The following is a 22,905-nucleotide window of genomic DNA, read 5'->3' as shown; positions in this document are numbered from 1 at the left end:
AAGAAAAAGGAGCCGGAAAGAAAGCCCTTTCAATAAGAACTCATGCTGTCTTTTTTTCCCTGTTTCTCTTAAATGCATGGAGTAACAATGACAATTAAAAAAACAAAACAAAACAAAAACTGTTAATACTTATTTGAGCATTTACCATCTGTCAGGCACTGTGCTTGGAGTCTGAATGTGGAATGTCTCATTAGATCCTCACAACAACCCCATGAGGTAGGCACGATTACACCCATTTTACAGATGAAGAAACTGAGGCCCTGAGCAGTCAAGTTACTTGCCAGAGTCACACAGTAGGACCAGGATTTGAACACAGGCAGAGTAACTCTGGAGCTAGCCTGAGACAGAGAGATTCAGACAGAGGTGAGCAGAGCAGGACAGACATCAGGCAGGTCAGCCATGGCAGAGAAAAAAGAAATGACTTTGATGGATGGATTGATTGACTGATTCCAGTGTGATTCCCTAGCTGGGCTTCCCTGCGGGCAATCCATAGCGTCACTTTAAAGACTTTTGGTTTGAAGGGTAGGAAACGACAGGGAAAGACCAAGAGGCAGACAGAGAGCCAGACAGACACATACAAAGAGGGACACAGAAGACCCAGAGAAAGGGAACTGGAAAAAGCTAAGCAGGAGAATTGGTTTCTTTTCCCCCCAAGCCTCGGGGTTAAATCCCCAAGACCTGAGAGAGCAGTGGGGGAGCTGGGAGCCAGCGAGAGGCTGGGCAGAGCTGGCCGTACCCAGACCCTGCACGGGGTGGCCAGAAGCCGGCCAGCCGGCCGCTACAATTCCAGCGCTGACAAGGCTGCTGGCCACTCTCCAGGCATCATCCTGCGGCGAGGAAACGTCCTTGCCACAAAAGGCACTGGGAGGTCACACCAAACCATACTCCCTTCCTCCCCTCTGAAGGTGGACCAGGTCGAGGGGAGGGGAAGGGAAAGGAGTGGGGGTGGGGGGAAGGAGCCCTTTCTGGAGATGTTTCAGCATCGCTATCCTCCCACACCCACACACACCCACTGTGGCCTTTCCCCAAAGATGCCCACGGTTCCCCTTCTCCTAAAGTCCCCCAAGGAGGTTCGCAGGCCACGTGGGCGAGCTGGAAAGGAAGAGAGAAAGAATCAATAGGATCGATCGGGAGCTATATTTAATCCTAGCTGTATCTCTCATGTGGCCACTTGAGCTGCAGAGTCAGCGACGTGTGGGTGGCCACTCCTCACTGGGGACAGAAGTCGTGGAACATGAGCTCAGAGGGCAGGGGGTTCAGACAGAGATATTAATGCCCCTTCCCAGCTGGGAGCGCCCCTCGGGGAAGCTGGTCCTGTCGCTCACTGTATCCTTGTTGCAAGATGCAAGGCTGGCTGGAAGGAAGGATGGGAGAGGAGGACAGGAGAAGAGGAAGGGAGCACGGATTGCCCAAGTACCTACTGTGTGCTGGGCTCTGTGCCAGGCACTTGCCCCCGCCCCGGGGAAGTGGTCCCATCTACACTCCCGGACGCACACATGGGTCAGCCATGTATTCACTGGCCCAAGCATGTACTGAACCGTTGTTTGTGGCTGGCTCTGTGCAGGGGATACGGCAGTGAACACAATAGACTGAAGCGGCCTAGCCTTAGAGTTTACACTATAACAGGAGACACAGAGAGCGAATAACTAAATACTTACCAGAACCTCAGGTAGCAATAAGTGCTAGGAAGAGAAACATACCCACGAGAGGACAGAGACAGGAATTCCCTGATAAGGGGACAACTGAACGGCGAGGGAGCAAAAGCCATGGGGACATCTGGGAGAAGGGCGTCCCCAGGCTGAGGACACAGCAAAGGCCCTTAGCTGGGGACATGCTTGGCGTGTTCCAAGGGCAGCAGGAAGCTCGCTGGGGCTGGAGCAGAGCGGGCAAGGACGGGGCAGTAGAGCCCAAGGTTAGTGTGCGAGTCAGGAGCCAGGCTACACCAGGCCTTGCTGCCGAGCCAGGGACTTGGACTGCATTCTAAATGAGCTGAGAGCCTTTGACTAACAGAGTGACACAGTCTCACGTTTTGGACTGTGGTACGGAGAAGGGACTATGGGCCGTCAGACTCAGAGAAGAGAGTCTCTGCTGCCTCAGCCACACCAGCCAGCCCAAAGGACCTGGCTCCTTGCTCCAGCACAGCCCTGCAGCAGGTACCAGAATGAGAGACACGGGGACCAGAGGGCCCCCTCCCACTTCCAGCAAAAGCCCTGGAAGACCCCACATACTTTCCTAGGTGAGTCACGCAAGTCAGCCCCTGATCGTGCTTTGCGTGGCCCCGTAATTATTTTCTTCATTTATCCAGTAACCTTTAAGGGGGGCCTGCTCTCAGGACATGTACTGGACATGCAGACAGGCAGAAAGGTCACTGCTTTCAAGGAGCTCACGTTCTCAGAGGGGCAAGGGTGAACGGGGGAGCTGCCTCGAGGGGCAGAGCCCATGCTGGGGCAGGCTGACTCCCTGTGACCCTGAGCGGTGGTGACACAGCTGGAATCACAGACTAATCCATGCCTAACTGGAACAAGCCCACACAGTACACACTCGGTGCCCTGCCCATGCCTTCCCACAATTGTGAGGAAACTCACTGATGCAGGGACGGGATGGAAAGTGCCCAAGGGGACACCGAGAGTGAGGGACCCAGGCTCTTCCTACTCAGAGTCAGCCCCTAGAAAGGAGAAGGGGCTCTCGCCTGGGAGCTCCTTGAGGGTTGGGCCTGGGTGGTCTCACTCACCGCTGTACCGCCCAGTGAGGGAGGGATCCAGGTGTGAACTGAGAGACCGGACCGCACGCAACAGAAGGGTCGAGATACCCTTCCGCATCCAGCCTGAGACGGCAGCCAGAGCGTGGCCAGTCCGCCCTGCTGCTTGGAATCATGCTGAAGAAGCCTCTTCTAAACCGCAGCTGACATGCCAGGGCCCCACTAAGGGGAGGGAAGCAGTATCCCTTCTGGAAGCCGCATGAACCCGTTCTCGAGAGGGGAAACCTTCACCTGAGCCTATGACGGTACCCCCCTGCCGCCATACAACAGCACGGAGTTCAGGTGGTTATTATGAATATTCTTGCTTTAATAATCATATACTCTTTGAGAAGAAGATATTCTCTCATTTCAATTACCCCATTTTACAAAAGAGTAAACAGGACCAGAAAGGCTAACACACACCTAAGGTCTCCAGCTCGTAAGTGGTGGAACTGAGATTCCAATTCCATTCGACTCCAGAGTCCACATGCCCACCCTCTCAAAAGACCACCTCCCTGGCTATCACAGCCCCTCCGGAGGCCTGCTCGGGGATGTTCTGGGCACTGTCAGTCCTGGGAGGCTGGCCTACTGCAAAACCTTGGGTGTTCTGGCCTTTTTTTCTTAATCAGGTAGAGAAGCCCTTTTCTGCAAATGAAAATAGGCAGGAATAGCCAACCATGTGGCTTATAAAAGCAGAGTTGCTCCCACACCACCATCCCTGGTGCTGGGGCCCCTCCCGCTCCCTGAGGGCTGGCTCAGCTGACCCCAGGTGCTCCTCTGCTGAGACTCAAGTCCCACCACCCAGCAGCCCTGCTTCCTGTAGCCAGGGGGTGCTGACACCTCCACATCCCAGCTGAAGGGCATCAACCTTGGAGGCAGGTAGAGTGGGGCCTTCTCATCCTTGCTTGGCAGGTGAAGAAACCAGGCCCAGAGCCAGACGTGCTTGTCCCCCGCACTGGGGGCTGCTCAGCGACCGAGCTGCCACTGGAACCCAGGGGTCCTGCCTCCTGGCCCAGTGCTGTTTCTTCAAGGTGGCAACTACCTGCAGGCCAAAGGTGACCAGGACCAAGGGCAGGAAGGGGAGGGGCTGATGTAATAATCCCGGGTGGGCAGGGTGGCCCTCCCCCAGTTCCTGGCCTGCCAGGTGTCCCACTACCTAAGCCTTTAGCCCCCTGGGCAGCATACCTCTCCCTCCAGAGCCGAACCTAAAGCTAAGACAGTCCTGCATTCCTGGAACAGCCAACCTCAGGGCCCTCAGAGTGCTCCGGGAAAGCTTCAGGGAGCCATGGGGAGAAACTCTTGCACCTACCTGCCTATGGGGTCTAGCGCCTCGGGACGCTGTCAAATCTGAGATTCTGAGTGTTGTACAGACTCAGATCTGAGACTCCGGGCGTTTCTGGGGATTCCAGATTCCAGGCATTTATAGGCATTGTTTATACTTGGTGTTTGCTGAAATTCCCAGACTGCATTCTAACTGTGTATGAATGCAAGTCTCAGAAGACACCATTCTTTCAGCTGGATGGAGCCCTGAGAAGGAGGGAGCAGGTTCTCAGACCATCCTGGGCCCCCTGGCCTGACTGAGGACTACTGGCTGCCCCTCCCCCACAGGCAGGGCAAGCCTCTAACACAGCCCCATCCTCCTGCCCGGCTTGGCCACATAAATCACCCTCCCAATAATATTTGTATTGATTATCTAGATTGGAAGCCTCAATTGGCTCCATTGTCTCACTTCCTCTCCCAGGGCTCGCAGATGGGATCCCTTCGCCTCATCTGCGTTTCTAATGCGACATTTAAATAGAGCAGCCTCAGCGGCCAGCAAGGCCCCTGGCTGCCCTGGGTGTTGGGGGATTGGAGGAATGATAAACATATTCCCTGACAGAGAATCATTAAATCTAGAGTTTGTGGAGCTGGAGGAGAAGCCAAGGCGGGCGAGTCCCTGGATACTCCAGGGGTGGTCCCCCAGCACCACCAGGGCGCTTGTTAGACATGCAGAGCTCAAGGCCCCAACCCAGACTCTCTGAATCAACATCAGCATTGTAATAAGAACCCTCAGTGATTCCGATGCACGTTAGTGTTTAAGAAGCACTGCTCTGGTACAGCCCTTGTAATGTACAGAGGGAAACTGAGGCTCAGAGAAGGCAAGGTTACACAGCAGGTGAGATCCCCCCAGTCTCCAGTCCAGGCAGAGGAAATGAGAGGACAAGTGGCTTCTGGAGGGAGGGGCCGGCCATTTCCGGCCTCCTCTCCCTCCCAAGCTCTTGACTCCTATCTCAGAGCCTGGACAGATGGTTCAGACCAGAGTCTGACCCCCCTGTACTCTCCCAGCCTGGAGGGGCCAGCCAGAGCTCCGGGGACTCCCCAGGAGGGCACCTCCCTCCCGCCCCAGCCAGCCAGCTGCCCCTTCCCTGGCAGCAACTGGACAGCAGATCCCAGGGAAAACCAGCACCTGGGTCTGCCCAGCACAGCCAGGCGTCCACGGAGGGGGGGCACAGAGAGACGAGGCCCCAGAGAGGCGGCCAGCAGAGGGCCTGGGAGAGATGGGGAGGAGGGATGGAAAGCTGTGGTCGGAGAGAGGGAAGCAGGGAGAAAGACAGAGATGGTGAGGAGGGGGGAGCCAGAGAAATGGACAGAAACAGCCAGAAGGAAGGGAGAAGGACTCAGAGAGAGAGATGCCCAGATAAAAGGAGAAGCAGCCAGACTGAGAAAGGAAGAAGGGGGACGAGGGAGGGAGGGATGGAGGCAGTAAAGAGTGATGGGGCAGGAGAAGGGAGGGGAGGCAGCTGGCCTGGAGAAGCAGGAGCCCAGCGTGGCCCAGCCCTGCCCAGCCCAGCCTGGCCCAGCCCCCAGTGACGGTGCAGCTGCCACACTTGGGCCCTACCATGAGGTCAGTCCTGCCCCGGGGCTGAGGGAAAATAAATGGTGTCCAAGATAAAAGATCCAAGAAATTATTTGTCTTGTTGTCATGTCTTGACTGCAATGGGCAGGGGCTGGCGGGCAGACGGAGCATCATCTCGGAGAAACCCAGGCCGGCAGGCTCGGCCGCAGGCACGCACGTACCGTGGCCACCTACAGCCCCGGCTCCCCCCCACCCAAGGCTGGGGCCTGGGACACCTCCCAGAACCTGGGCCTGAGAAGGTAGGAAGCGATGGAGGTGTGGTCAGTATTTGCTCAGTGTCTGGCCCCTAAATCCCCTCCAGGCTCTGGGAGGGAGGAGTCCTGCCTGCTTCACTCACTGCGGAGGGTCTTTGTGGGTTGGGGGCTTAGGGAGGGAAGGGAGTCAGGGTTATTTCACTCCTCCCAGCCCCTCTGCAGAGGCAGCTTGGGGCAGGTGATGCTTCCTAAACACCCCAGAAGAGAGCTGGGCAGTTCCAGGGTCAAGGGCAGGTCATGGGGACCATGGCCCAAGGTGCTGTGAGTGCCCACGCCTCACAGGTGCACAAGCTCAGGCCCGCAGAGCACACACACACAGGCCTGTGCACATGCACACACTGTCACACACATATGCACGTATGCGCACACACACTCACGCCGGGCCAATTTCCACCACCACCACCAGCATCCAAAAAGCGTGCCCCAGAGGCTCCCACCCCTCCGAGCATCTGAACCTGGGGAAGCAATGCCGTGGGGAGCAGGTTGCCACGGATACCCATGACGACTGGCATTTATGGGGCATTTACCAGCAAGAGCATGCTTTATTCATGTCTTCAGTTACTACTCCCAATAAGGCTCTCAGGGATGCACTACTGCATCCCCATTTTATAGATGAGGAAACTGAGGCCCAGAAAGGCTCAGCGCCAGGCGCAAGATCACACAGCCAGGACACGGCAGAGCTGGGATTTGAACCTGAGGTCTCAGAGGCCAGGAAGAATGTGTACACGGTCGAGGGGGGGGGGAGGGGGTTGACACTTACCATACTTGTCCCCGTCCTCGCCGCGGGCGCTGATCCTACGGCCCAGGACCTGAATGTGCTTCCCGCTGGTCCGGCTGTAGAGCTGGTACAGCCGCAGCTGCTTACGGCTCACATCGTCCCGAGCCCGCGTCTGGTTCTCCACGTGGATGCGGAAGTCCACGTTCTCCTCGGCCACCAGCACCTGAGCAGGGAAAGGGGAGATGGTGAGCTACTCTGGAAGTCCAGAGTCCCTGTGTGCAGGAACCACATTCACAACAAAGAGCCAGGGTCTCCTCTATGTCAGCTCTGGGTCAGGCATCAGCACACGCTCGTAATTGCCCTGTTACCACCCCCATTTCACAGATGAGGCAACTGAGGCTCAGAGAGATGAGGTAAGTTGCCCAAGGTGGCCCAGCCAGGAAGCAACAAAGCTAAGAATCAGGTTTAGGTCTATTTGACAGCAACGTTTGCTATCTTTCCACCACACCCCCAAATTAAAGCAAGAAGGATGGAGTGGAGTTTCCCATGTGACCTTGGGCCCATGGTTTGTTCCGCCTCAGGTTCTTCCCCAGTAAAACAGGGGAGCAGAGCCTCCAGCCTGACTACACCCCAGGGTGGCTGTTAGGATACAGTGAGCAAATGGGAAGAAAAGTACCAAAATCAATATGGAGATGGGAAATGGATGGGGGCAGTTAATTCCTGTTTAGGTCCTCAGCAGGGAAGGAAGGAGACCTGGCAAATTTCTTCCTGGGAACGAATGAACCAGAGCCCAATGTCATTTCTCCCCCTGGAGCTGATGCTGGGGGCGGTCTCCTCTCCACATCCCAAGTGTCCTATGCTCGCCTCCACCACCAAGCATTTGACCACATCCCTAGCCCCTCGTGGAGAAGCCTTTGCTTAGCATCTCTCATCAAAATTCCCTGTATCCCTGGAGGTTTAGCTCATGTCCGACCACACTCTCCAGGAAGCCACCTCTGGCTACGCCAGCACGTATCTCTCCCGTCTCCTTTCCCTGAACACGGCCTCTCACGTAGACAATTTGCACCCACCTCCTCACCAGCCTCCTGCTTCTACTCTTTCCCCCTGGTAGTCCATCTTCCCAAACCCAATCACCTTGTGCAACCCTCCCCTCCAAACTCTCCGGGGCTTCCCATCGCATTTAGATAAATGTCCCCACCAGGGCCTCAGGGCCCTGCAAGATGAGCCCCCGGACTTCCCTGGTGGTGCAGTGGTTGAGAGTCCGCCTGCCGATGCAGGGGACACGGGTTCGTGCCCCGGTCCGGGAAGATCCCACATGCCGCGGAGCGGCTGGGCCCGTGAGCCATGGCCACTGAGCCTGCGCGTCCGGAGCCTGTGCTCCGCAACGGGAGAGGCCACAACAGTGAGAGGCTCACGTACCGCAAAAAAAAAAAAAAAAGATGAGCCCCCAACTGCTTTCCACCTTCATCTTTTACCACTCCCTCCCCACCAGTTACACTGGCTGTCTTATTAGGGCTCTGAGCATTCCAAACACAAAATACACACATGCCTCAGGGCCTTTGCACTTGCTCTTCCCTCTGCTTCAGTGCTCTTTCCCAGATTTTTGCACTCTGGCTCCTCTAATTCATTCTGCTCACATGTCACGTCCTGAGACAGGACTTCCTTGACTGCTTCTCTGAGGCAGCCCCCACTTCTGTCACTTCTCATCTCTCTACCATGCTTTGATTTTCTTTCTAGCATTGATCAACCTCACATAACATCTATTTATCTAGTTTTTGTCTGTCTCCCCCACTTGTTTTCTGCTCTATCTCCAGCACACAGCATAGTAGGAACTCAAACATTTGTCAAATGTATGAATGAACAAGTGAACATTGAAAAGATGTGGAGTCTGTCATCCCATTCAGCATTGAATTAGGTTTTCCTACGCCCTGATAATTGTATGCCTGTCCCAGCCCATCTTAACCAGAAAGCTGAACAATTCTTGAAGTCCAGACAGCGTTCTGCGTTTGTTCTAGGCACGCTAGGCTTGCAGGACCCCGTTCCCACAAGAGCGTGACCCCACTCAGCCCATGATGGGGCTCTTGGAATTGGGGCTGTCCAAGCATCTGTCTCAGCTCTCAGCTGTGAGCTCTCCAGGGTAGGGACCATGTTTTCCTCATTGCAGGGTCTCTGTTCCCCTGCTGACCTGCACATGTCCTCCAATCCCAGCCTAGGCTCCACAGACACTTCACCTGGACGACATTATTGAACTTTCACTATCATCCTCAGGGTGGAAACATTAGGCCACATTACAGATGAGGAAACGGAGGCTCCGAAGCTGAACCAACAAGGTCACAGAGCAAGCAATGGCAGAGTTAGCCCCAGGCCATGTGGCCCCAAAGTGTTGCTTTCAGCTCCACCTCAGTGGGCCCCACCAGTACAGTGGTGAGCAGGATCCGGGTTCAAAATCCAGTCCTGAGCATACATCCAGAGAAGGCCGTAATTCGAAGTGATACTCGCACTCCAGCATTCACTGCAGCACTATCTGCAATAGCCAGGACATGGAAGCAACCTAAATGTCCATCGACAGAGGAATGAATAAAGAAGATGTGGTTCATATATATACAATGGACTATTACTCAGCCATAAAAAAGAATGAAATAATACCATTTGCAGCAACATGGATGGACCTGGAGACTGTCATACTGAGTGAAATAAGTCAGACAGAGAAAGACAAATATCATATGATATCACTTATATGTGGAATCTAAAAAAACGGTACAGAGGGACTTGTTTACAAAGGATAAATAGAGTCACAGGTATAGAAAACAAACTTATGGTTACCGGGGGGAAAGGGGTGGGGGGATAAATTGGGAGACCAGGATTGACATATACACACCACTATATATAAAATAGATAACTAATAAGGACCTACTGTATAGCACAGGGAACTCAATACTCTGTAATGACCTATATGGGAAAAGAATCTAAAAAAGGGTGGATATATGTGTATGTATAACTGATACACTTTGTTGTACAGCAGAAATTAATGCAACATTGTAAATCAACTATAGTCTTAAAAAACACAAAAAACCCCAGGGTTAGCCACTCCCTAGCTAAGGGTCCCCAGGCAACTTACTGAGAGTGGTGACAATGGCATCCACCTTGTGGGTTGCTCTGAATATTAAACATACAGTCTTAGAACAGTTGCCTGGTACAGATTTAAGCGCTCAGCAGACACAAATAACTGCTGAGAGGATACAAGGGAGCCCTTTAAGAGGCTCTTGGTGAAGCCCTGCTAACAGAAGCCTCCCCAGGACACAAGGGGATCACACGCTCACGTCCTTTGAGACGAGGAACTTCTGCCGCTCAGATTACGGTTTGGGAAGATGTTATTGTTTTTGATCATCCCGACAACCCTAGGACGTGGGAATGCTTATCACCCCCATTTAACAGATGTAGAAACTAAGGCTCAGGAGAGTTAAGTCAGTTGCTTTGAGCTGCACAGCCCGGTGGTGCGGGGCCTGGCCGCTGGTGCACCCAGAGTGCACACTCTTCACTTCCACTACCCTAAACGGCCAGCCCGTTCACAGCCCAGTCTCACACCTGGGACTTTCCTCATTTCACATCCTAATGCTTAGGGAGGCTAGAGCTCCAGTGCCCCCTGAGGCCCACACCTGGTGGGCATGTATCCTGAAGAACCCCCGCCCGTGGCCCTCAACGTTCCTGGAAGGACCTCCCGAGGTGGCCTGGCCCTGTCCCCTCCCCCAAGGCCAGGCCTCCGGCCTCCCTCCCTGTCCTCCAGATCTCCTCCTGCTCACAGGAGACCTTATTGACCAGAGGTCAAACCAATCTCCTCACCCCAGGTCCCCTAGGGGAACTGCCCTGCCCCAGAAGCCAGCCTCCCATTAATGATTTTCTCCCTGGCGCACTGGACAGAGGCAGCATGGGTGACCCAGGGTCAGCAGGGGCTCTCTAGCGGCCCTTCCCCAGGATGCGGGGGAACAATCCATCTTGCCCAGCTTCCACCATTTAAGCCGTACTCTGTGGCCACATCAATCCCGAGGGCGGTAACAGGGGCGGCATCGGACATGGAAACAGAGTCCGTCCTTTTGAAAAGGCAGGAAGACCCCTGGGCTTCCTGGGCAAGACCTCTGGGGGGCTCCAGGTCTTTGCACAGCCCCTCTGCCCGGATGACACCTGCCCTTAGGTACCTCCTCTGGAATTATTTCCTGCCCTCCGGCCTCAGGCTGGCTTACAGCCTCTGGACACTACTGTAATGGCTTACTGTCCCCAGAGTCCAGTTTCCCTGGTTCATCCCTGAACCTCCAGGTCTGCCCCCACAAGGCACCTGGCAAATGTCTGCTAAATCACTGTGGCCAGGAAGAGGAAAACTTGGCAGCCAAAATCAGCCCCATCACTTACTACCCAGATGAGCAAGTGTCCCAGAGAGGGTTTTTAAAGCCATCAATTGCTAAGCTTTCCTCTGTTCCAGGCACTCTGCTAAGAAGCCCTCAAGACATGGTACCTCGTCAAATTCCTTAAGCACCCGTGGAGGTAGGCACCAGTTAGAGTCCATCTCACAGACTGGACCTCTGAGGCACCTCTCCGGGGCCACAGAGCTCCAGGGCCTGCCTGCAGAGCGCATGCAGAGCGGGGCCACTCAGGAACATCCTCTCGCTCCTCCTTTCCTGCTACCCGGCCTCGCCGCCCAAGAGGGGGCCTGTCTTCCAGGACTTCCTAGAACAGTCAGAGCTGCTCTCTAAACCCATCCAGGTGCATAATCATCAGGGGCCTTGAAAAGCTGCAGTGTGTCAAAAATCAAAATGCTGCGGCTCTCGCAAGGCGAGCACGGCTGGCACAGACAGGGTGTCTCCTGGGGCAGAGCAAGGTGCCTTACCAAAGGCTCTCCTTCCCCCACCCCATACTCACGGATTATCTTCGAGGTCGAGATAGCTTTTCCCGCAGCAGGGTAGCCTACAGTGGGGTCCCCCTGCAGCCTGGCTGAGACCCCTGTTACCCCCCAGGGCGACCCACCCCTTCTCTGAGGGGCTTGCGCTCTGGTGGAAATATTCACTCCCCGATCCGGGAATTGCACAGGGGCTGCAACCCGAGATCCCAGCACGGACGCGGTGCTTAGTGGGACAGAGCCCGCCACCTTCCGCCTGCAGTCTCAGGCTCTAGTGCACGAGGTGAGGGGTTTTCCTGCTCCCAAATCTGCCTGGCTCCCCACTACCCATTGCACAGCGCCCGCATGTAGTCCTTTACCATCCAGCCCCCGCCTAGCTTCCAAGCCTCCTCTCTTAGGCACCTCGGGGGGAAACTACCATGGGGTGAAAAGAGGTTGGGGTGAGCCCCACTCCAACCCCAGGGCCAGCTTACAGACGTCCACCCAGGTTCCCCCTCCCGCCAGGGAATCCGATAACCACAGTTGCTCCCTCTGACCGAAGGTTTCAACCTCACCCATCCACTCCTGGCTCTGAAGTCATGTCTGAAGCGGCTTCCTATTTCTTCCTGGGCTCGCCTCACACCAACATCTGCCACATCACACATCACCTAATACACACGTTACATCAGCACACCCACACCACACACGTTCAACAATAGCACTCACTGACCTCGGGTGTGACCTGGCTCCACCCCAAAATCACCAACTTACTTGATCTCTTTAACCCTCAGTTTTCTCATCAGCAGAATGAGATTGCTTACAATTATTTACCTCAGAAAAACATAAGTAAGGAGAGTCACCTTTTTTTTTCTTTTTTCTTATTTTCTAAACAGTCACTACTTATGGAGCATGTTCTCCATACTAAGAAGTACTTTAACTAACTTATCTTACGTCATCCCCAGAGCAGCCCTATGAGTTGGTACGGTTATCATCCCCATTTTACAGATGAGGAAACTGAGGCTCAGAGAGGTTACATTGCTTGTCCAAAGGCACAAAATTGGTGCAAAAAAGAATCAAGATTTGAATCCCGTCCAGCCTAGAACCTCCGCTCCCCGTCTCTTCACCCTCTCCTGCTCTATTCTCCTTTCTCTCTGTCACCCACCTCCTTTCTCCCATTCAGGAAAGCAATTGGCTCCAGCCACAAGCCATATGTGGGGCAGGGACTGAGGTGGAGGATTAAACATGAAAGGACTGAGGCCTTGAGCTCACCCCCTACCCGAGAGAGAAGGAAGGGGTCAGACTGCCCCTCCCGCCCAGGTACCCATCCTCGAGGCCTCAGAGAATCCGAGCCCCTGTCCCCAGGCAGCCTGCCCAGAAAGGGAGGGTCTCCCTGGTCCCAGGAGAGGCAGCCCACAGACTTGCGGCCACATTCCACCCCTGCCTGCCTCCCCCTCCAGAAGCAGCACTGGGGCCAGCCATGCCAAGGGCTTTCGGAGCTTCTCCAAATTCTGGATTCAAACCTGAGACCTGCACCCCATTCCAGGAGTGGCCCCTTGTAGAGTCAGCACCCCCTCCACCCTGAGATGCAGCTCCCAAACTCTTCCTCAAGAGCAAGCCTGGACTCAGGCCCAGGAGTTGATGCCAGTCATAGCGCTCCGGGGGTTATCATCGTCGTTGAGCACGAAACTAACGCCGGCTCCCACTTAGTGGGCGTTCGCTCAGTGCCAGGGTCCAAGCTAAGCACTTTCCAGGCACGGTCTCCTCGCTCCTCGCAGGACCTGGGCAGGTCAGAACGATTACCATCCCCATGATAAAGGGAGAAACAGAGAGGCTAAGGGATTTGCCTCAGTTGTACAGAAACTGATGCAGCCAAAACTGAACCCACCTCTGGCTCTGGAGTCCATCAGTTTCCCCTAGCTGACACCCCTGGACAGAAAGCGGAGGAGGGAGGCTGGGCCCACCCCTGAATTGGAGCTTGGTTCACTCAGACTGATGCCTGCAGTCACCCCTTAGCCCCAGGTTTCTCCCCTTTCTCCTGTCACACTCCCCACATCCATCCCAGCCAGGACACAGGGATGTTCCAAAGGGCCCTTCCCTACCCCCAACCTGTCCATTAAGCTCCTGGGGCTGTCAATGTATTGATTGGCAGGGCTGAGCCGCCAGCACGGGAGGGGGGTGCTGCCACCCAAGGCGCTGACCGGGAGCTCCTCTTCCCCATACATCAGCCTGCTCTGTACAGATTGTCAATATGGGTGCCGCGGCCCGTCAACCCTGCAGCCAGCCTGAGGCGGCGGGGGGGGGGGGGGGGGGGGGGGGGCGGGGGACTCCTAAAGACCCATGCTCCCTTCTTTCCTCCTTTTCTCCTTCCTTCCAGTCTCTCTCCCTTGAAGCCCCTGGGTGGGGAGAGGGGTCATGCATGTCAAAGAGGTAATAAACAAGCCCTTTATTCTGGCATTCGATGCCCACCACGGCCTTTTATATCGCCTCCATTCCTGAACTTGATGCGACAGCCATTCCAAACAGCTTGGAGTCCCCTGAGCAAGGTATTCCCTGCTCCGTGTAGAAATGGTCCATGTGCCTGCAAAGGCTTTTTTGCACACACGCACGCACGCACACGCACGCACGCACGCACACAGAGAGAGACACTCAAAGAGTCTTCTTCACCCAGCTTGTTCCTATTTCAAGATTCAAATGGCGCACCTTCCCAGGCGAGATCCTCCTGCCCTGAGTCTGGTTTCAGGGCCCTTCGTCAGAACACCCTCTGCACCCTTGGGCCCCTGCCCCCTGCACAGATCCCTCAGATTTCTCTCAAATCCCTGCGGGCTGGGACAGGTCCTGAGCACCCCGTGCCCCACACCTGGTACAGGGTTGGGGGGCTCCATACAGATGCCCGGCCCTCAGAGAAGCTGTTCTCCCCACCCACTTGCTGACATTCATGCTGCATGCCAGGTCCGTGCCAGGTGCCACAGGGCCCACGGGATGGGCCAGGCCTCCTGTGACTTCCAGGAACCAGGAGCTGGCGGACAAGCAGGCCTCTAGGCACCCCAGAGTCAAATGTATAACTGCAGCTCACATTTACTCAGCACTTATAATGAGCCATGTGCTGGGCCAAGTGCTTCCCCCAAGTGACCACCGTTCACCCGCTATAGCAACCCCAGGAGGGAGGGTCCACCCTGATGCCTATATTAAAGATGAACCACAGAGAAGCTGAGAATTCACTCAATCATGCAGCTACCAAGTGGCCGAGGTGGGGTATGACCCAGGTGGGTTGTGTCCAGAGCCTGAGCCCCTCTACATCCCTGTGAGCCCCAGCAGAGAACGCACTGGGTCACAGAGCAATGACAAAGGGCTAAGAGGTTCCAAGGCAGAGGTGGGATGGGGAGCTGCCAAAGCACCTGCCATCTCTTCACAGGGATCGCGGAGGAAAAAAGCTGAAGCCTTAGATGTCTTCTTCATCCCGCTCAAAACCCAGTCCAGGGCCAGCCATGTTTGCTGATTGGTAATGAGGAGCAGCGCCATAATTGAATGCCTACCGCATACCAGGTCCGAGACATGGTTTCAATTAATCCTCCCCACAGGCCCTAGGAATGGTATTATTATTCCTATTTCTCAACTGACGAGGAGGTAGAGACTCAGAGAGGTTAAGGATCTTTCCCACGGGCACACAGCCTGTGAGTGGTGCAATGAGGATAAAATTCAGACCTAAATCCAAGACCTATGCTCAGACTAGAGGGGGCCTGATGTCACCAATGCAAGAAGCACAGCCTTCCTAGCTTTCTTCAGCACGCTGCAGCATGTTAACACACACACAGGGCATACAATTGATCGAGCAATTACTATTACTCAGTTATTTACTGAGGGTCAGCCGCAGTGCTAGCTACCCTGTGTGCATTATCCTATTCAGTCCTCACCATAACCCTTGAGAAGTAGGTACCTTTCGTTACCCCATTATACGGATGGGGAAAACCAAGGTGCAGAGGGTGGAAGGTTAAGAAATTTGCTGAACAGTGGCTCAGCAGCACAGATAGGATTCAAACCAAGGTCTTTCCTATGCCAAAGCCCACACATTCAAGCAACACAGAAGCCGCCTAGCTCACTTCACTGATCCCCAGGTGGAGAAACTGAGGCACACAATGAGCCAGCGACAGAGCCAGGACTCCATCCCAGGCATCCTGAGAGTCCTTCCGCCCTGTGGCCTATGGGGGGCTTGTCTTTGGCCCCATCCTGGGCACAGCAGCATTTCAAATGGGCCTGAGGCCTTACGCGGTTTAGATGTCGGAACAAACAAAACCCAGTCACCTTCCAGGCCCTACCAGCAAGACTGACTAAAGCCCGAGGGGCCCGCTTACGCACTGCTGTTCCAGAACAAATCCCTACTGTCAGACCCAAGGTGCCAACAGCGGGCCTCAGCCCTTCCGGAGGCCCAGTGGCTCTCCTCCAGCCTGGGCCACACTGACAGGGCCCTTGGCGTTGCCCTTCGCTAAGTGCTCAGACATGGGTCCTTGTGAGTAGGGGGGAGACCCAACCCCGCACAAAATATGGGGCACACAGATGTTCATCAGACGATCCCGGCCCTCAGAAAGGAAACAACACCTTCCCTCTCCCCAGTCACCAGGAGGTGGCAGTGCCATGGGCGAGGGGAGCTTAATCCACTGACAGAGGGGTGGAAACAAGGGAGTCCTCCCAGAACAAGAGACGCAGGGACTAGGTCTTGAAAGGCAGACAAGATTTCAGAGCCCTGGGTTCTGCACTCTCCCCTGCTCCACACCCTTAGTAAGTAGGAGTTGTCTTGTTGGTTGTTTTCTTCCCATTTTATGCGTGCAGAAGCTGAGACCCAGGGAGGTTAAGTAACTTGTCCAGGGTGACACAGCAAAGACAAGGCAGAGCAACTCTTTGAACCAGCCTGGCAGATTCCAGAGCCTTTAAAGTGCTGTTTAATAAGCCTGGGTCCTAGAGTGGGCAAGCTAGAGTTGAATCCCACTCTGCCTCTCTCTCCTGCTGTGCAAACAAAGGCAGATTATTTTATGTCTCTGAGCCTCACTTTCTTCATCTGTAGAATTCCCTAATTCCAGGCTGGTTGTGAGGCACAGCCTAGATGCTGTGAGAAAGCGTCAGCCACGGAACGAGCCCGCAATACCCAGCGGCATCTACCAGTATAGTTGTTACCCTGATGGGCCTACACCCTGATTTCCCACACCAACAACTTCCCGGCTCCAGGACGAGGTCAGAACCAAAAGATCCTACTGAGGACAGAAACTCTTCTTCCTGTCCCCAGCCATCTCCCTTTGGGGGTCCAATGTGCCCTCCCAGCCACCCAGGGCTACGAGGAGGCAACGCTGTGGCCCTGACACGCTGCCCAGAGCCTGCTGGACACTGGCTGCACCAACCACAAGAAATATTCCAAATCCACCTCCTTGCCTCAGAGCAGGTGACACTCCTGGGCTGCAGGAAGGCTGGCAGGGTGCCCCCATCTCCCTCCATGCTGGGAAAGAAGCTGGAAGGAGACTGCTGAATCCCCCAGGCCCTGCTACCCCCAAAAACCAAACCCACCTCTGGCTCTGAAACCCTCTTAGACCAGAACATTCCAGGAAGATCAGGGCTTGCAGACACCAAGTCAGATGCCCTCAACCACAGAGACGCCCACCTGGCCTCTGATCATCCCCTGATAAGGGATCCTATCAGGGGGATCCAACCGGATCTCTCACTAAGGGCCCCTAGCATGCCTCTTGAGACTCCATTTCCCTATCAGTATTCCTTCCGAACAACTGCAGTGTTTCTGAAAAAGTCTGCCTGGTGTGCTGGAAGGGATACAAGGTCTCGATTTCACAGTCTTGGGTCTTAGCCATGGCCTTGAAAAATCCTTTCCCCACCCTGTGCCTCAGTTTCTCCATCTGTGAGGTAGGAATATGATAATATTCCTCCTACTCCAGTCTCCCTTGCAGAATGGTAGAAAGGATGAAAGGAACTTCCTGATGCAAGAGCCACTTGGAAATTCATACAAGTAGCACCTTCTCACCAAACGCAGGTCACTTCTCCCAGGCCTTGGTTTCCCCCCTCCCGCCCCACCCCCTCCCCTGCCCCCACCCCCATCAGGCTGGAGGATGCTCTCTACCTCTCAACACTTCACAGCGTGGGACAGGAGGGGTGGGGTTGAAGGAACTCCTGTTTATCCGGCACTCTCCCTCTCTAGACTGGGAGCTCCTTGAGGCCAGGAACGGATTAGTCATGTTCCAGGGGCAGCAAGAAGCAGGCTGCCAGCAAGTATTTGATGAACAGATACCTGACTGGATGGACGAATGGACGGATGAGGCTGCTTCTTCAAGAAATTAAAAGTACAATCCAATAGGACAGCGTCCCATCCTCTTCGAGTCCCAGAGGACTCTGTCTCTGGCTTCCCCATCCTAGCAAGCTTGAAGAGAGGTTCTACACCCCACTGAAGAGGCCATGCATGGGGGTGGTTAGCCTTAGAGAAGGCATGGAAGGAAACTTCCAAACTTGAGCAAGTGCGGTGAGAGAGGAAGCAGCGCTGTGGGAGGGAGGGACCGAGGGGCCAGTGGAAGGCCCCCCTGCCCTGGCCCGCCTCACGCCCGGCCTGTCTGGGGAAGGCCAGGACCTAGCCGAGCCTGGCGGCAGGAACAATGTCAGGCAGGTGCCGGCCGAGCTGCGTGAAAGGCCCAGCCCGGTGTCATTGTCAGCGCTCAGCCAAGTGCAGAAAAGCAATTTACTGGTCACGCCGCTTGCTCCCCTTGGAAATTTTTAAAATTCTTCCGATTTGAGCTATCCACGGTGTCCCAAGTCGTGTGGAGAAGGGATTTTATTAAATTCCCAGCTTCCCGCTCCCAGGGTTGCTGGCAGGGGAGGGCGGGGCTCACCACATTGTCGGGGGGTGAGGGGGGGGCAGTGCGGGCAGTGTCTGGCATTGCCTGTGTTCACAGAGATGTGGCTGGGGGCAAGGGGCCCATTTGGGGTTTGGTGGCTGATGATGGATGGAAAGAGAGGAGGAGCCCAGAAACTCTGTTGCTAGGACTGGACCAGTTCCCCAAAACATGGAGGCGGGGGAAGGAAGGGCATAGGTGTATAGAGTTCCCAGCAGAGCAACGTGCTCCTGGGGGATGAGAATTCGCAAAACCTCTTCCACGCCTATCATATACCATTCATCCTCGGGGCCACCCATGTCACAAATGATGAAGCTAAGTCTCGCAGAGGTCTACATATAGGGAAAGATGGAGCTGGGGTTCAGGTGCAGTCCACAGGATGGCAAAGCCCTGAGCCCTTCCCACGGTGCAGGGAGCCTCCCCTGGGCCCTGCTCACCAAGGGTGCTCTCATTACCACCCTCCAAATGCACCCTGTCCAGGAAGCAGCTGCTCTCCCGGTGTCGGCCCATCACCTCAGTGGGGAGCAGACTCCAGACTCCCGCAACTAGCACAAGGGTCCCACCTCTCATCTTTACCTCTAACACTCCACCTTGTCCCTCGAGCATAAAGGAGGATGTGAGCCTGCCAACTTTGTCTGTAACTCCCTAGGGTAGTGTTGCTTTATCTTTCAGCAATCATGGGTGCTTTCAAAAATCTGTGGGGAGCTGAGAACCGTCTCCCATACACTGCATATATGGGCACCGTTTTGCACAGTGTTTCAGGGACCACCCCTCCCCCATAATCCCATCCTTAGATATCCTAAGGGTGCATGGATCATGGGTTAAAAACATCAGTCAGTCCTAAGGCAGTTTGCAACGGGAAAGGCTGCAAAGGAAGGGGGAGGTGGGGCGGGGGGGGAGAGGAGGCTCCCTCACCTGCTTGAAGGCGTAACCCCAATGGACCTAACCCAGACGGCCCACCCAGCTTTCCCCTCCCCGCCCCTCCCTGCCACAGGCTGGCTCTAGCTCTGGCCAGGACTTGGAGGTGGGATGCAGAGTCCAGGTTCCCTCCCTCACATTCCCCCCCACCCAGAACACAAAGACCACACAGCAGCCCCTCCTGGGCCCCACTTCAAGGACCAAGAGGCAGCAGGCAATAAGAGGCCTGGGCCACAAAGTCTGAAACAGTCTCTCTACTTTATGCCCATTTCATCGTCCCCGGCCCCAAGCTCAGCGCTCAGGAAAAGAGCTGTCCCCCAGGTCAGACAGGCAGTCCCCCGGGGTGACCCTGGGGCCTGCCCTCTGCTTGGGGACTCAGATGCAAACCAAGCAGGCTACACCTGGCACTGGCCTCTCTCTCTGACACCAGCCATTCCCCACCCTGCCCCCTGCAACCACACAGGGTCACATCTGCTTTGGCAAACGGCCAGCCTTAAGTTACTGACTCCAGTTGTATTGATTCAAGGAGTCACCAGGGACCCCAGCCTGGCCAACAGAAGGAAAGAACCCATCAGTCTGTCCATCCATCCTTCCAGCCCCCAGTCCCAACTAGTTGCCCTCACCTCAATGTCCATCCCGATGGTAACAGCTCTCTCTTAGGAGTGGGAGGGGAGATAAGCAGTCCCACCACCACCGCAGCTGCCCTCCGCAAGAGACCCGTGAGTCTCAACAGCGCTCAGCACACACACCTGGGAGAACCCCCACTTTGCCTGCTCGGTGCTCTCCCTGGGCACCTCGGGAATCCAGAAAGCTAAGGCCCAATCATCCTCTGGAACCCTGTGAGGACACCTGCCTTCAACCCAGAGGGGGAAGGGGCTCTTTTGGCCCATAATCTCTTTGGGCCCCAGCCCAGCTCCTCCTAGGGCGCCTCCGTCAGAGCACTAGGTGGCGGAGGACTAGGGCAGCTGGTACTTCCTATTCCCTTTCCCTTTGCGCCCCCCCTCCAAGCTGAGGCAGCCTGGTCTGGTTCTAATCGGGGCTGAAGTCAGCTCCCTCAGTCCCTCTTCTCTTTCCCTCCCCCCGCCCCCCAACCCTTTTCCTTCATTTCCACGGCTTTGGAAGCCCCAGTGTTCCAACTGTCTGCGTGCCAAGACCTTCCCGAGTCTGAAAGCTGCTGAAGTAACAGATCAGATTTTAGCAAGTGCTTTCCAGGCTGAGCGCCAAGCCCTCTTCTGATTCAGGAGAGCGAGCGAGCGGGGAGCTAGGCGGGGAACCAGCTGAGGGCTGCACTACCTTGGGCAAGGGTGTGCGTTGCGGAGCGCGGCCCGTTCCGGAGCCGCCTCGCAGGCAGTGGTCCCTCGGCCCAGGCGCCCCGCTCTGCTCGCTCTCACCCCAGTCTCCCCTCCTAGCACAACATCTCTCTCTCTCCCTCTCTGTCTTTCTCTCAATGCTGCAAACGCCTTTGAAACCACAGAGTAATTTACAAGTGAAGCTTTCTCCCTGGACTCCAAATCCACTCGGTTGAAAGGAGCCTTTTTGTTTGGAAGAGCGAACGGAGATGTTAAGGGACGGTTGGCAGAGAAAATCCCTACGTCCTGACTCCTCACCGGCTACGGGCCGGGCGGGGAAGCGGGGTGGGGGGGAAGGGGGGGGGGCTTGGAGCCGGGCACATTGTAGCGGCTGAGGCCGCCGGCTCCGAGCATCTTCTCCCAGCCGAAGCCGACAGGGGCCGTGGCAGCCCGCGCCAGCCTGAGTCCCGCAACAGAGCCCCTTGCCCTTGGCCGGTCCCCCGCCCGCGCTGGGCGCATTTGGAGCCACCCTTCCGCGCCCTGGGAACAGGTGCACTGGGCTCGGCGCCCAGGAGGGGTGGGGCACAGGGAGGGGGCGCGGCCCGGGGGAGGTGGGGTAGACACGTACCGGGAGACAGGGGCTGGTGGGGGGGGAGGTCAGAGTCAGAAGCCCACGTACCTGTACCTGGAAGCACAGCAGCAGGAAGTGTAAACACCTGCGGGAGAGAGAGATGGAGAGGCAGTCAGTGGGACTGGAGGGAGGGGAACCCGCGTATAGACAGACAGATACGCAGTCGGAAAGTCAGAAGAACGGCCGGGCGGGTAGACAGAGCCACAGGCACACGGACAGACGTCCAGGCAGGGTGGGCAGCCCCGCACGCGGGAGCTTACAGGCAAGTGCAGGCGGAGGGCGCTGAATACATCGCTGGGCGGGGAGGGAGGCGGCGGCTCCTAGCCCAGCCTGCACATGTCCCCTTCGCGCGGCCGGGACCGGGCGCCTCCGCCGCCGCCGCCGCCGCCGCCGCCGCTGCTGCTGCTCCCTCCTCGCCGGCTGCTGCTGCTGCAGACTCTGCTGCTCCGGGGCGCTCCGCGGCGCGCCCTGCGGCATCAGCGCCCCGCGCGGCTCCTCCCGAGCGCTGCGCCCTCCGGGCTGGAGCGGGGGCTGCGGGGCGGCCGCCGCTGTGCAGGAGGCACCGGCCGGTGCGAGAAAGCTTGCTCACTGTCGGCCGGCCGTCCGGCCGTCCGGGCGTCTGCGGGCGGCTGGCTGCCCTGCTTACTCCGGGGGCAGCATGCGTGGCGGGGCTGGAACCTGGGGCGCGCTCTCCAGGCGAGGCGCGGGGCTGCGCGGGGCCAGGGGTCAGCGCTCCGGGGCCGGGGCGCGCGGCTGCAGCACGAACGCGTCACGGCCGCTCCGTCTGAGCGCCCGCCGGCTCATGTCTCCTCCTCCGCGTCTCTCCGGCCGTGCGCATCGCCACCTCCCACCACTGGCGGCGGCCGGGGCGTTTTCTACGCGCGGGCGGCGAGGGGGCGGGGGGCCGGGGGCGGGCCCGGGCCCGAGCCGGCACAATGAGGATGCGGGGCCCGGGGGCTCCCCCCTCGGGGCGCGGCCGGACGGGCGCTCAGCTAGCCTGGGTGCGCCGCGCCCACATCAAAGGCGGCCCTGCCTGCTTGCCTGCCTGCCGCAGCCTCTCCACTGCCTCCTCCTCCTTCTCCTGGCGGCTCCGGGCTGGAGGGAGGCGCTCAGACTCTCGGCGACGGGACCGGCAGCTCCGAAGGGGCAGAGCCAGCTAGGCTGGAGCTGGTGAGCGCTCGAAGCCGTCGGAATTCTGCGCCTGGGCGCAATGACCCCGCGCCACGGCGCAAACGCTGCCAGAACTGGACAGGCTGCGGTCCCCAAGAACGCAGTTAGGTGCGGAACGTCCTTGCTCGCCCACATTCGCTACTCGCACTCACACCCACCAGCGCTTGAGTGGGGAGCAGGGAAGGGGCGGGTCAGGCCCAGCCCTCGGGGCGGCTCCACTTAAGGGGGTCGCTTTTACCCGCTCTGTGAGTTCACGCAGGATCGTGGCATGTCCCAGGCGCCCTCTCGGACGGCTGGCCACCCTATGTGAGCCCCCTTTCAATCTCCGTCCCTGCCGTTGAGGGGAGGGGATCTCGAGGGCGTCTCTTAAGCCCCCCACCCACCCCCACCGCCCCCCTTCCAGGACTCCCGGGTCGGTTCCCGAGATCCCAGCTGGGCTCTCCGGTAGGTGAGCCAGCTTTGGAAACGCACGGCTGCCACCTAGCGTCCCCAAGGCTTCACTGCAGCCCAGCCCGGTCAGGCTATACAGGCCCGGGAGGAGCCAGCAGGA

General features: G+C 56.8%; 1 protein-coding gene across 1 annotated transcript in view; it reads right to left on the bottom strand.

Moving 5' to 3' along the window:
• Positions 1-22,469, bottom strand: part of FGF18 (fibroblast growth factor 18) — a 35,506-nt gene extending 13,037 nt beyond the window's left edge. The window contains exons 1-3 of the mRNA XM_033855078.2: positions 21,446-22,469; positions 21,234-21,270; positions 6,648-6,828 (exon numbers count right to left, since the gene is read on the bottom strand). Coding sequence (XP_033710969.1) covers positions 6,648-6,828; positions 21,234-21,270; positions 21,446-21,477 — 250 coding nt within the window. The 5' untranslated portion in view covers positions 21,478-22,469. The remainder of the gene's footprint in view (positions 1-6,647; positions 6,829-21,233; positions 21,271-21,445) is intronic.
• Positions 22,470-22,905: the final 436 nt, after the last annotated feature.

Source organism: Tursiops truncatus, chromosome 3 (assembly GCF_011762595.2).
Source record: "Tursiops truncatus isolate mTurTru1 chromosome 3, mTurTru1.mat.Y, whole genome shotgun sequence".
Lineage (NCBI taxonomy): Eukaryota > Metazoa > Chordata > Mammalia > Artiodactyla > Delphinidae > Tursiops > Tursiops truncatus.
Note: the sequence above shows the minus strand (reverse complement) of the source record. Positions and strands in the feature narration are given on the sequence as shown.